General features: G+C 36.7%; 1 protein-coding gene across 1 annotated transcript; it reads left to right on the top strand.

Moving 5' to 3' along the window:
• The first annotated feature begins 3423 nt into the window (after nt 1-3423).
• Nucleotides 3424-13020, top strand: LOC146673791 (uncharacterized). The gene is made up of 12 exons (XM_085391625.1): nt 3424-3598; nt 5749-5933; nt 6354-6491; nt 8710-8848; nt 9210-9387; nt 9819-9960; nt 11366-11509; nt 11606-11658; nt 11742-11816; nt 12079-12129; nt 12247-12360; nt 12474-13020. Coding segments are annotated over exons 1-12 (1338 nt in total). The 5' UTR covers nt 3424-3481; the 3' UTR covers nt 12476-13020.
• Nucleotides 13021-13434: the final 414 nt, after the last annotated feature.

The raw sequence follows: 13434 nt of genomic DNA, 5'->3' as shown, positions 1-13434 counted from the left end.
TCATTTGTTCCATTATTTGTGCTTGTGATAACTGCTACATTATTCTCTTTTTGTCTTTCTGTATACCTTCTGTTATCCCGTTATTTCACAAATTTTACAAATTTTCAAAGAAAATGATGAAGTGTTGAAATCAGATCCAAAACATCAAATCTGAAGTTTGAAAGTACAAGATCTAAGTGATAATAATGCTATATAGAGCAGGGGCGACTTTAGCCCATTTTTGGGGGTGCTTCAGCACCCCCAAAATGATTCAAAGCACCCCCAAAGATTTCTTACTTTTTTGACAATATTTGCTGTTTGTGTGACACACTACTAAAAATATAAAAAGCATACAGTACTTGGTTGAGACATAACATTTTAACAACAAAAGTATAGATAACCCCTCCCCCCTCCCAAAATGGTTTGTTCCAGCTCGCCTCTCCCCTGCTCTGGCTCTAGCGCCCTTTCTGCCAGAGCGATGGTGGCTGAGACGCAGTGGAGAGGTGGTGTGAGTGCCTGGCTTAAAACAGGACATATTAGCTGCATTTATCCTTCAGTTACTCTTTATATAGTTAGGTAGGAGTCAGACCATGTTTCTTTTTAGCTGAAAAGCATTACACCAGGTAACCTGCAGTGTTGAAAATGTGTTTTTTATTAGTGATCTTAATAGTATTTTTTTCATATTAATGTAATTTTTCATCTAATTGAATACAGTCTATTTGTGTATGATTGTCAGTCCAAAGAGGGAGAGAGGAAAGAGGGGAACGTGAGGAGAAAGTACAAGGTCAGGAAGAACCAGGTAAGAAAACAGACAGGGAATACTAACAGGCACAACAGAAACTGTTAAACTGACAAAGAGGAAAAACAACAAATTTTACTCGTACAATCAGGAACTTGTGTTCTCCCTATATTAAAGCTGCTATACAGAATCTGCTAAACAAACTGGTTTGAAACATTTTGACTCTCTTTAACAACATTCCAACATAATTGATTGGGGAGATTAAAATTAATTATATATTTTTATGTGGTTCAGCCACAACTCTACTAAAACCTCAGCCAGTAATAGGTAGGACAACATTTGGACCATCCAGTTGTCTGTATGACTGCCGCAGTACATACGTGAGGAGCTGTAAAGAGAAGCAGATGCTCTGTTTATATTCTAAAAATGTTTTAAGCTTGTTTTGATGATTCTGTACTGCAGCTTTAAATGTTTTCCAAAAGCACACATACACTTACCTTATCAGTGTTTCTCAAACCTTTTACAGTGTGTACCACCTGATAAAAAATGTCAAGCTCTCCTAAGTACCACTATGAAAGAATGAAAGTCATAAATCTTATGAATCTAACAAAAAATTAGTATTTGCAATAAAGATTTTTTCATGCATTGTATACATTCTACCACAGGCAAAGTTGCCTCCATTTTTATATTTTTTTTTTTATATTTTGTAATAATTTATTAGTAATAATTTATTCTGTTTCAGGAGTGTTTTTTATGTATCCGTATTATATTATACATACACATTAAAAGTGATCCTCTGTCCAAAAAATGCACTCAGTTTATTTTTTACTCACTATGAGCATCATTCATTAATCTCCCCCAGTAATTAAGGTTAGGATTTTTTTATTCCAATCCCTTCTTCTTTAGCAGCATTTAAATAACCTTTATCAGATTTGATGGTTTTGTTACAGACAAAAGTGTTTTGCTTTTCTTTCACAAGTGTGGGGATTAAATTGTGTTAAAATGCACAAAACAGTGATGTCATGTTTTGTGACGAGGACCCAGGCACAGAGAGACTTGATGAATTTAAGAATCTTATGATTTAATAAAGAAATTTGCAGACTTGCACAGAGATGGTAAAATTATGATGAGTGATAATGGAGATGAAGACAACAGATGACGAGGACAGGGAGGAACAGGGGTTTAAATGCACCAAGGAGACGGTCAGAGGGAACTCGGGACAACTGGAGACATTTAAGGATGCAGGGACTGACAGAGACAGGGAAGACGTCTCATTGTGACGAGTAAAGTGTATCTTGGCTGGATGGGCAGCTCTCTGGGTGCTCAGCACCCCCAAAGCTCTGATCCTAGAATCGCCCCTGATATAGAGAAAAAAGAGAAAAAATAGTACATTCATATATTTGTAAAAAGCATGACAATATATCAAGTAATCCAAAGAATTCAGAATAAATTACTCACATTGTGTAACTTCTCTGAATACGTTACAAATGTCATTTTGGGCCATGTATTCTGTAATCTGTAGTGGAATACATTTTAAAAGTAACCTTCCCAACACTGTTTCACAACCTTTTTTTTTAATAACTGACTGCTCAGATGGGAAACCCAAAAGAAGCTGAGTTTATAGGATTTACCCAAATTCAAAGCCAGTAGTTCAACTAGTTTAACTCCAAGGGTGTGGCAGTGTAAGATCAACACAGTCAAGGACGAATTTTATGGTTTCATGCTTTTTAGTAATTCTGTGTCATTTCCTTTGTTTAACCATAGACTAATCCTTTTTATTTATTTATTTATTTAGTTTAGACTATTGTATTGTAAATCTGTGTCTCTATGCTTGACCACTCTCTGAAATCTCTTTTATTATTTAATGGTTTTGTATTTTCTGTGTTTCATAAACAAAGACAGATCAACATCAAAACCAAACTAGACAAAGTCCATGTCTGGATATGCTTGCCTATAGTGACTCATGTCTCTTTCTAATTACAGGTTTTGACATTTTCAGTTTAAAATTAGGACACTACCAAAGATGAACTGTAAGAATGGTCTCTATACACAATCAAGGGTGAAATACCACAAAATGCCAAAGACAAAATTAGTAAAAAAAAAATAAAAAATACTATTATAAAATACTGTAAAATACACTATACTAACAGAAGTATTCTTTCATCTGCCTTCACACACGTATGAACTTGAGTAATATCACATAGTTAATCCATGGGGCTTAATATGATGTCGGCCCACCCTTTGCAGCTATCACAGCAACTCTTCTGGGAAGCCTTTCCCACGAGGTTTAAAAGCGTTTATGGGAGTTTCTGATGATTCTTCCAGAAGCACATTTGTGAGGTCAGACACTGATGTGTGAACTAGTGTGTGAACTAGTGTGAAGTTTTGTTTTGAGCTACCTTCAACTTTTTTCTCTTTTGCAGGAGTACTGATGAAATCAAGTAGTAATGATAAAGCTGTTAGAGACCAAACCATGAAAAACGTCTAACCAGTGTTGCTACAACTTACTTGAATTAAATAGGATCATGAGACAAATCTCTGCTTGTATCTATGAGTGATGATGTAAAACCCAACCAGAAGTCTCACTGTGTCTCCTCTACTGAGTGGGACATAAATGATGTTTTAAAGGGAGGGGAATAAAGAAGGAGGAGCTGTGAAACAATCCTGTTTTTAACCGTTGTGCTCGTTTCATTTCAGATGAGTCCGTTTTTGTACTGTATCGAGTAGCTGACTGTATAAAGCAGCAGTTAAACTGAGGACATAATGACCACAGGCTTGCTTCTTCTTCTCCTGGTGCTTTCTGGTTCTCAGGCATCCCATTACTTTGGGACAGTGATGACCTTTACCCCTAAAGAAAGCACGGATGATGGATCTCTAAGGGTAAGGGCACAGTGCAAAAATATTGATTGCTGTTATAATGTGTTCTTTTACAAAATTTGTATTTGTAAAAAAAAGTGAAAAAGTGCTCAGCTTTGTTTGATTTACGAAATGGGGGGAATTAACGTGATGTCGTGAGTGTAAATCAATCACACATGGAAGTGTCAAAATCTGTGGGTGAACTACTGACAATGTGCGAACTTATATACAAAGAGGGCAAGTAATTCCAGATTTTACAGATCCGTCTCAGTGTGATAGCTGAAGAAGAATCTGCATATATTTTCTAATTTTTTATGTAACCTTTCTATTAGAAATTGTTGGGAATTGTGCAAGCATTGCAGGATGGGACAGCTGCTCTCTGGATAAATTTGACAGCTTAGGTAAAGCCCAGGATTTATCTTGCATTCAGTTCTTCTTTGTTGTTCTTACCACAAAATGGTCCAGTCTGCTTAAAGCTGTAAATTGGAAAAATACACTGGTATCATTGTTGTGTAATATATGTAAGTCTAATGTAACTTTTCACATGTGTTAGTATTAGAGATGGCACGATACCACTTTTTTATGTCCGATACCGATACCGATATCATAAATTTGGATATCTGCCGATACGATATGAATCCGATATAGTGTTTTTTAATCAACAAAACTGTTTTTTAAATATCTTGCTGCATTTTGTATAAGTTCATACTCAAGTTTAAAACAACAACTACACTAAAGCTATTCTGTTATACCTGTATGCAAAAAAAAATATTTCATAGTTCAGCAATACTGATCAATCTAATAAACTTAAACCTACACCATCCTCCCTATTCTGGTATTTTAAAGAGTACTTAGCGTAAATATTAAGCAACCTAACTAACAGGGTTCCAACTCCCAGCAACAACAAAAATAAATAAATAAAAAATAGGGAACCACCCCTCACGCTCCACCTCATGATGCTTAATCGACGTAATCAACCTTAATTTGATGCAGTGTGAAAAAAAATGCACAGAAATCAATTATTTTTCAAGAAATATTAAATAGATTCAACATCTTTCTTCAACAGAACTGCAGACTGCACAGATGGTACCTTCCCAAAGGAAAATGTACTATAGCTTACTAGGGTATATTAGACTTAACAGTTACTATATACAGTAATGGACTTCTATACATTTTACATCAGATTAAAACTTTGGGTGTAAGATTCAGATAATTATTTAATAACAGCCAGACATTTTAAATGAGAATAAGAAAGAAAAGTATGTCTTTGTGCCCCCTTTTCCCTGTTAATGCCGTATCGGCCCCCCTGGCTAAACTTTGCTAGATCCACCCCTGCACAGTTACAGCCGTCAGCTGCGTAGAAAAAGATCCCGGTGTAGAAAGTAATATTAAATAAATTCTAACAACAGCTTATCAAGCTTAAACATGCTGCTGTTGTTCAGCCGCTGGTTTCCTCTTTCTGGTGCAAAGTGGGCCAAAAACAAAGAAGAGACACGGCCTAGTCGTGACAGAAAAGCCGATCAGCTGATCATTAAGCAGTTTCATGATTGAAGTAGCAGCAGGAGAGGCAGTTGCTTGTTAAGCTTAACACAGGAATGCTTTACAAAGATTCAGAGATGGACTTACATACTTGCTTTACTTCTCTCGGGGATAACTTTGTCGGAGATGAAATGCCGGGTTGCTAGCGAAGCTCCACATGCTATCCAGACCACCGACAGGTCCCGCATGCCACAGCTGCTCTATCACGTGATGCATACTGCTCCGACGTGCTAACGTTCTGAGGTGAGTTACAGCGTGTTGCAAGTTTTGTGAGGTGCTTTCGTGATATTTATCGGATTACATTTTTTATTTTTCTCCGATATCCGATCCAGTAATTTAGGTCAGTATCGGACTGATACCGATACGTAATATCGGATCGGTCCATCTCTAGTTAGTATGCAGTGGTTTTATTGTGTGAAGTGCCATGAATTCCATGATCAGAGGGTGATCATGAAGCTGTGTGGTTTCCAATTTGTTATTACAACATAATCAAGGTATTAGCTACCCAGTGGACAACACAGTACTGTCTATTAATTTTTTAAGTTGCAACAATCTTGTTATAATATTATAAAATTATATAACAATAGCATCATCTTTTCTTTCTTTCTTTCATTTTTTTTTTTACAATATCGCAGGTGGTCTTTGACTACAAGTTGAGCTTTCGCTCATGCACAGATGAAGACAAGTGGAGCTGTGCCAGCGGTGACTGTGGTAGTGAGAGTGTGGAGCTGAACATCGTGGATGAAGAGGACAAAGAGTGGTGTCAGAGGGAAGGAGTCATGACTCGGGAGGTTTCCAGCAACTCTCTGTTTCAGCTACGGTCAGTAACACGTCAGCTGAAACAGCAGATTCAACAAAATGCCACTGACCTGATTGCATTCACTCAGTGGTCAAACTTGTATGTATCACTTGACAAAAACATAGTACACTGTACATCGGTTACTCACAATAAGAATTACAGAGTTTTGACAACAACTGTCCCCTTTGGAAGAAAAAACCTTAAGTGTATGTTTTTTCTGCTGTGGTGAAAGGAATTTTATCGAAATAACACCTATGGTTAAGAGGTTAAACATCCCTAATTGTTTAAAATCTCCAGGCTTTGGGGGCCTCCTGATCTGTAAAAATGGTCTTTCCCATATCTTAGAAATGTCTTGTGCTTATACATTACTTGGATTCATGTACAAATTAGTATATTAATGTGTGTACTATGGACCTTACAACCTTCAATTCAAATCCGTAGTTTGGCTGGTGGTGACTGGATTGACAACAAAAATGGTATTGGTAACTGGAAAGCTATAACTCAGGTGGACCTGAGGACTCGATCTGACACAGCTCAACCCAACAAATCACCTCAGACCACCATCCTGCCAGCTCTGAGGTAAAGCTATTAACTTTGTTGTGGCTAGTTTTTTTAGTATTTGCAAACCATCATTAGAGGAAAGCATCAAACATTCATCATATATCTTGTTTGCAAATCAAAAATAAATTCAATACTTCATGGCATATGAAAAGAATGAATTATCATGTAATATATATCCTAAAACGGGTGTCGAACTCCAGGCCTCGAGGGCTGGTGTCCTGCAGGTTTTAGACCTCACCCTGGGTCAACAAACCTGAATCGAATGATTAATTCATTACCAGGCCTCTGGAGAACTTAAAGACATGTTGAGGAGGTCATTTAGCCATTTAAATCAGCTGTGTTGGATCAAGGACACATCTAAAACCTGCAGGACACCGGCCCTCGAGGGCTGGAGTTCAACACCTGTGTCCTAAAACATGTAACTGAAATATGGGTTCCTGAAAAATTTGATGTTTTTTCTTTACATAGAATCATGATAATAATCAGGACACCATTAGTCTGTTTAGGGCTAGGATTTAATTACATTTTTGCCAGTGTTGGTTGTTTTTTAGCAACATGGTAATGCAGTGTGTTATTGTACCAAATTGAATAATTACATTAGTTACTATTATGTTGTTATTGTGTTACAAAGGTTCTTCAGTTATCTGTGTGCCAGATAGAAAGAAAAAAGTAAAAGAAAGATTTTCTCTATCTGCTACAGTCAACAAATTTTAGTTGGTGTGCAGCAGGAAGACAGTGGTAGAGCAGTGCAATGATACAGCCATAGAGTTTTTGAGTTGAGATTTTGGGCATTACTTTTATCACATGAAAGATGTTTGTGATGGTAAAATGGAAACTAGGACAGAAACTTTATTGTACTGCTAACATAAATTTGGCTCTTTGCAATCACCTGTACAGACAGCATGCTAATGCTAAGCTAGCCAACAACCCAGAGTGATATTAAATCTCAGTGTATGCTGACCCCAGCATAGCAGAGCCTGATCAACAGTTCACCAAGACAGTGATAAGCAGTCAGGCGGCGCCCTCTGTTTGTACCTTTTCATGTTTCTAAAGTAGAATCACGTTGGGCATCTGGGTCCTGGTTTTTCATCTTTCCTTTGTGCTGTTGGTTTTATGTTCATAACTAGGAACTGAAAAAAAGATCCCGTGCAAATCCTTCTAGGGTAGGGATTTGTGTTATTGTTTGGGACTGTAGCCTTTGGTATGGTAATCAGGTGAAAATGCATTTCAGAACATTTTGCAGAGCAACAAAACAAGTAAATGTAACAAGTAGTGTGCTGAATTACATTCACTGGCAAGGAGTTAAGTACTGTTGAAATCTCCCAATTCTTTGAATCTTTGGGCTGAAGGAGGGACAATACTCGGTGTATCAATGCTTAATCAACAATCATTTATTTCCATACAATTCAACAGTCAGAGCATTACAACGTCCGGACGGGAGAGATGCTACCAGAGGGTCAGGCACATGTCTCAAAATGGTGACGGGTTGCTCAGCTTTTTATAGTCTCTAGTGGCCCCCAGCTAGTCGTAAAAGCCAAAACATCACATTTTTTCTCTGTTACAGTGCCTAAGTTATGACCTCGGCAGTTGTTTCTCTGCTTTCTGTAAGGTGGGGGTATGGAATGTGGTCTATCTATCTCCCCTGTCTTTAGACACAGAGTCTCCTGCTTACAACCTTCTCTTCATGATTCAACAATTAAGCATGTCAAGAAAACAGTGTAACACATTCCCAGCAGATCAAGGATACAGAGTGATGCACATTTATCTAATGAACTAATATGTGAATATGTTCTGTTAACTCAAAAGTATAATGAGAACTACACTACATACAGCTCACACACTCTATATTAAAGGGTATAATGTGATCTACAGCAGTATTCTAATTCAACTACTTTGATTACATATATAAGGTAACATATAATAACAGAATAATCTAATAGTACCAATGCACATTATTTTTTAATAAAAATACATTACTGCTTACATTACTTTTAAAAGCTTTGTGTGTTTCAAACAGGCAAACATTACATAAAAGTGCTTGTAGTAACAAACCTATCCCTAGCCATAGATAGGTAGCTATGTAGCTAATGAAGTAAAGCTTAATAAACAAAAGTGATTTTGGATATACAAAATCTTTTGAGCTAGAGAGAAATATATTGTCTTTGCACTTATTAAAACCACAAGACAGTTCTACCTTTTAGGCGAGAATATTTGACCTGTGATATCTGTGTGCCAGAGTTCCTTCAAACTGTAAGAGAGAATTCAGCCTGTTGGCCTTTGATCCTGATGGAGACGAGGTTCAATGCAGATATGGAGACACAGCAGCAGATGAGTGTAATCCTTGTACACCACCATCTCTTCTAACCATCACACCAGTAAGTTAAAAGCATTTTCATCTGTCTCAAGCTAAGTGTCACAAAGTTAAGACGTTATTATTCTTCTGAGGTTATTATTTAATCTAATAAATAATGAATAACTCTACATCACAATAAAATACAGTAATAACTCTCATACACCCAAAGGCTACACCCCCAAATATAGATTTGGGGTCATTGCTGAAACCTCAGTGGGTTAGAACACACTTTATTGTGTTTTGCCTCATGGTCATGCCACCTTCCAATTTCTGACAATTTCAAAGATGTCCTAAAAAACTATTTCAAAATAGCTTCTTCTTATAAAACACAAATTCAGCTATATAAACATGTAACTGGTTTCTCTCTGTGTTTCCTTCTGTAGTCTTGCAAACTGACCTTTCATTCTGCGAGTAGGAGTGATGAAGGTGCATATGCAATACAGCTGGAGATGGAGGACTTTCCCAAGCAGACCATCTTTCTCCATCAAAGTGATGATGTGGAGACAACAAGGACTCCCAGTGATGCTCTCAGCAAAATACCAATCAGATTTGGTCTAATAGGTAGGTCTTTAACTTTTAACCTCTTAACTATTTCACAGTCCTTCAGAGTCCTGGATGAAAACTCCTACAGATGCAGTTGTCTACATCTGTGGATCATCTCATTCTTCTGCAATCATCTGACATCAGAAGAGTAATTAAATACTTACTGTGTAGGTCTTGGATTTGCATTTCTGTACTACTTATGACTCTTGACTCAATTGCTTTGCATTTGGGGGCACAATAACCAGCTAACACAGCAATACATGTCCCACACAAAGTTCCAACATTGTTACATTTGAAGCACCTACAGCTACATTTACAGCTACTTGGCTATATTTTTGTTGTTGAAATAACTTTCAAAATCATATCTCATTTGAAATCCTAGCTTGCCCAATTAAGTCACTAACTGACATGATCTTGAATTAATATGCCACCTTTTTGTTTTGTTCCAGTGGACCCGCCTGTGCCATCCTGTTCAGAGGGAGCCTACCTGCCCAAGTTTCTGCCTCCAACCCCCGTCAGTGGGACTCAGCTGTTGGCCTATATTAATGAAACATTGAATATTACCATTATGGCAGAGGCAACCAACACCATGTGAGTTAAAGAGAAAGACACAAAACACTGGCATATGTAAAGAATATTTTTGTTTCAGACTTTCTCCTAGAATGTGTGTGAGCATAATATAGAACCTTTTTTTTTTAAACGTTTGTGACTCTTTTCAGTGTTTTTCAATTTCATTGCACAAATCAAAATCAGTAACGCTGCCATATATGATTCCTTGCTTGTTTAGAATATACATTTCTTTTCAAAACATTGTGTATATAAAAACTATATGAAAAACACATAACTTTAAGAAAAAATTCATTCATGAACATTTGTCTTGATTCACACTACACTTTTAGTAAATATAATGCACATGTTGAAGTACATCCCTGTCTAGTCACATTTGAAGAAAAATAGTAAAATTGATGTCTAGATCTACTGAAGATAGATAAATAAATTGCAGACATTAAATTATTAAATACATTTTAATACTAATAAGAATTATAGTTAAAAAACAAACAAACAAACAAACCAAAAAACGAAAAAATTACATTTCTCACTGGATCACTGTAAAGTCATACATGAAGTAGTGGTAACATCCAATCCATCACTTGTAATAGTTTGAGGTGAACAGGGCATGAATTCAAATATGGTGTGACCATTATGTGGCATAAAAACGTTTTAGAAATCCAGAACAAACAACATTAATGTCAACATGCAGAATAATTATTAAACCATATAATACATGAGTTTAATCAAATTACTACTCTTAGTTTTGATGTTATGACAACAAGAGTGGGAGTAGGTTGGGGTGAAAAACCCAATTTCCCAAATTCTGGAGGGACACTAAACTCTGACAAACTTTAGGTCATTATTGGTTGGCCACATGCAATAATGTCAGTATCAGCCACATAACCTGATCTTTGCTGATTAGCTGGGACAAAATCCAAGTGGTTCTACAACCTCACAGTGAGTCATGGGAAGGCCAATTTTGATGTCCATCTAGGTTACCAAATATACATTTAATTTACCCAAGAAAGGGCAAGTAACCAAGTTGGAATATAACTTGATCTGGATCACCCTACACTACCCATGCAATGTCACCTATGTTGCATTGCTACATAGATGTCCTACATGATGGCCTTGACAGTGCAAGACATTTTTATTTGATTTTTGTTTGCAATGTAGAATGTTTTGAATTGCAGGTCAAAAATAAATAAATAGATGTGTTTGAAAACATCAGATGCAGGACTGGGAAAATTATTTAGCAGAGGCATTGATAGAGAGCTGTCTTTGCTTGCTCGTTTCCTCTTTAAACATATTGTTTAAGATGTATTTCTTTTTGTAAAAAGATACAATAAAAAGAACGGTGATGAAACAGTCTGCAATAAATTCTGATGTTTGCACTCTGATTTACCCGTATATGCCAAATCTCTATCTTGTGTATTTTTGTAAGGGTTTCGAAGCTTTTGTTCAGTGGACCACACAGCGTTGTGAAACATGTTGTATCACATGGAGAATTCATCCTGACCTGGACACCATCTGACAGTGAAGATGAAGAAAACCATCCCATCTGCTTCGTAGTCCAGGCAGAGTTAAAGTCAGATGGTTTAAACATTTTCGCACCACCATTTTTATGGACATATGTTGTACTGTTTCATTTTTTAATTACTATGTTTTGGATTTCTTTTCTCAGTACGGCCAAGTATCACTCTGAGCTACGCTGTGTGATTGTGAGCATTCAAATTAGTGAGTAAACTCCAAAAATGTGCATTTCCTTCATTGATTACTGTAACTGTTTATTTTTACATATTTGTTTATTATATTTTCAGGACCAATCACCACTCCTCTGCCAACAACTGTTCTGCCTTCAACCACCCCAGAACATACAACCACTCTTCTGTTCAGTACGTGAAATATAGAGGAGCTGATGCAGATCATGAATTTTGCCAAAGGCCTGTATCATGATGGCAGTTCAAACTCTCATTATTAGTTATTTATTATAACCAGTGGCAAAAAGACAGTTAACAATTGTACTTCCTGTCATATTGCTTTTTTTGCAACAGAATATATGAGCTTCATTTAGATATTTGATGTGTTGAAGTAAAATCTTATGTTTGATGTTTGGATTTACTACATCTTTCACTACATTTCTCTGTTATTTAATAGTAAATGAAACAGAAGATCAGAAGAAGGTGCTATATGAGTCCACAGGATCAGGTAAATATGATTATTTTTCATAGCTTGAAAGTGAATAGCTGTCATGGAAATATTGTTTGAGCTTAAAAGCAGCTTAAAGATTGTCAGCTTTTATGTTTATCCTTCTTCTACATGCAGGTGACGACAGCATGGGTGCTGGCAAAGTTGTTGGTATTGTGTTTGGTGTTGGAGCCGTCGCAGCCATTGTTGGCATTGCCTTGTGGGCTTTAAATCGAAGTTCTCCTGTGCTCTGTGAGTCACAACATTTGCTACTTTTCCAGAATTTTTAAAAGGATTTTCTGATGATACACATTATTTAAGGCTGTGGTTCACCTGTCTTTTTGGTTTGTTTTTGAATTTTACAGAAAAAAGTTGGAGCTTTGGATGAAGATGGGGAGAACAAACCTGTAGAATCTGGAAATCACTGGTCTTCTAGCTACTTTCAGCTGCTCGCTTCTTGCGTCCCATTCCAATTTCTACAAATGTAAATGTTATATAATGCAGGTCTGCATTTTACTGTCAAAGCCTCACATAAATGGTCAATGAACTGTTTTGAGTCTTTGGCTCCATCTGTTGGTGAAATGATGGCATTAATGTACAAGCTTGTTCATTAAAGCTACAGGCAGACTCCCCCAGATGCAGGTGACTCTGTTTTATCAGAGAAAAATTTAAATACTGGCAAAAGGAAATATCTACAGAGACAACATGTGAAAGTAAAATGTCATGCGTGAGAGCTAAAAACCTCAAAAAATATGAAAATTTTCAACCAACATAGTACAAAATGTAGTGTTGTAAGAGGGCGGGTATTTCTCACCACTGTGGTTTTTTCATTAGTCGATCTTCACTGAGGACATTTTTACGTTGGACATTCTAAACCATAATCCTAATCCCAAATTGGCTCACAGTTGTTAAAAAAAATAAACAATAAAAAAATTATTTTATTTACGATAGAAGATACCAGCTCTCCCTCCACTCACCCCTAATTGATTGCAGCAATGGGCAGCCCTCCCAGAGCCTGGATCTGCTGGAGGTTTCTTCCTGTTAAAAACATGTTTTTCTTTCCACTTTCACCAAGTGCTTGCTCATAAGGGGTCATCTGATTGTTGGGGTTTCTCTGTATTATTGTAGGGTCTCTACCTTACACACCTTGAGGCACCTGTTCTTGTGATGCTATATAAATAAAAATGAATTGAACTGAACAGAATACCAGATCATATTAGATGTTTGAAATGAGGAAATGAACCATTTCATGTTGGCCTTAACAAGATCTTTCTATTTCCTGTGTGAACTTCTTTGTCATTTTTTGGATTTGTTTTCTGTATCTCT

The sequence above is a fragment of the Rhamphochromis longiceps genome, linkage group LG3 (genome assembly GCF_057381845.1).
Source record: "Rhamphochromis longiceps isolate RC_006_pf linkage group LG3, R_longiceps_female_GT1.1, whole genome shotgun sequence".
Lineage (NCBI taxonomy): Eukaryota > Metazoa > Chordata > Actinopteri > Cichliformes > Cichlidae > Rhamphochromis > Rhamphochromis longiceps.
Note: the sequence above shows the minus strand (reverse complement) of the source record. Positions and strands in the feature narration are given on the sequence as shown.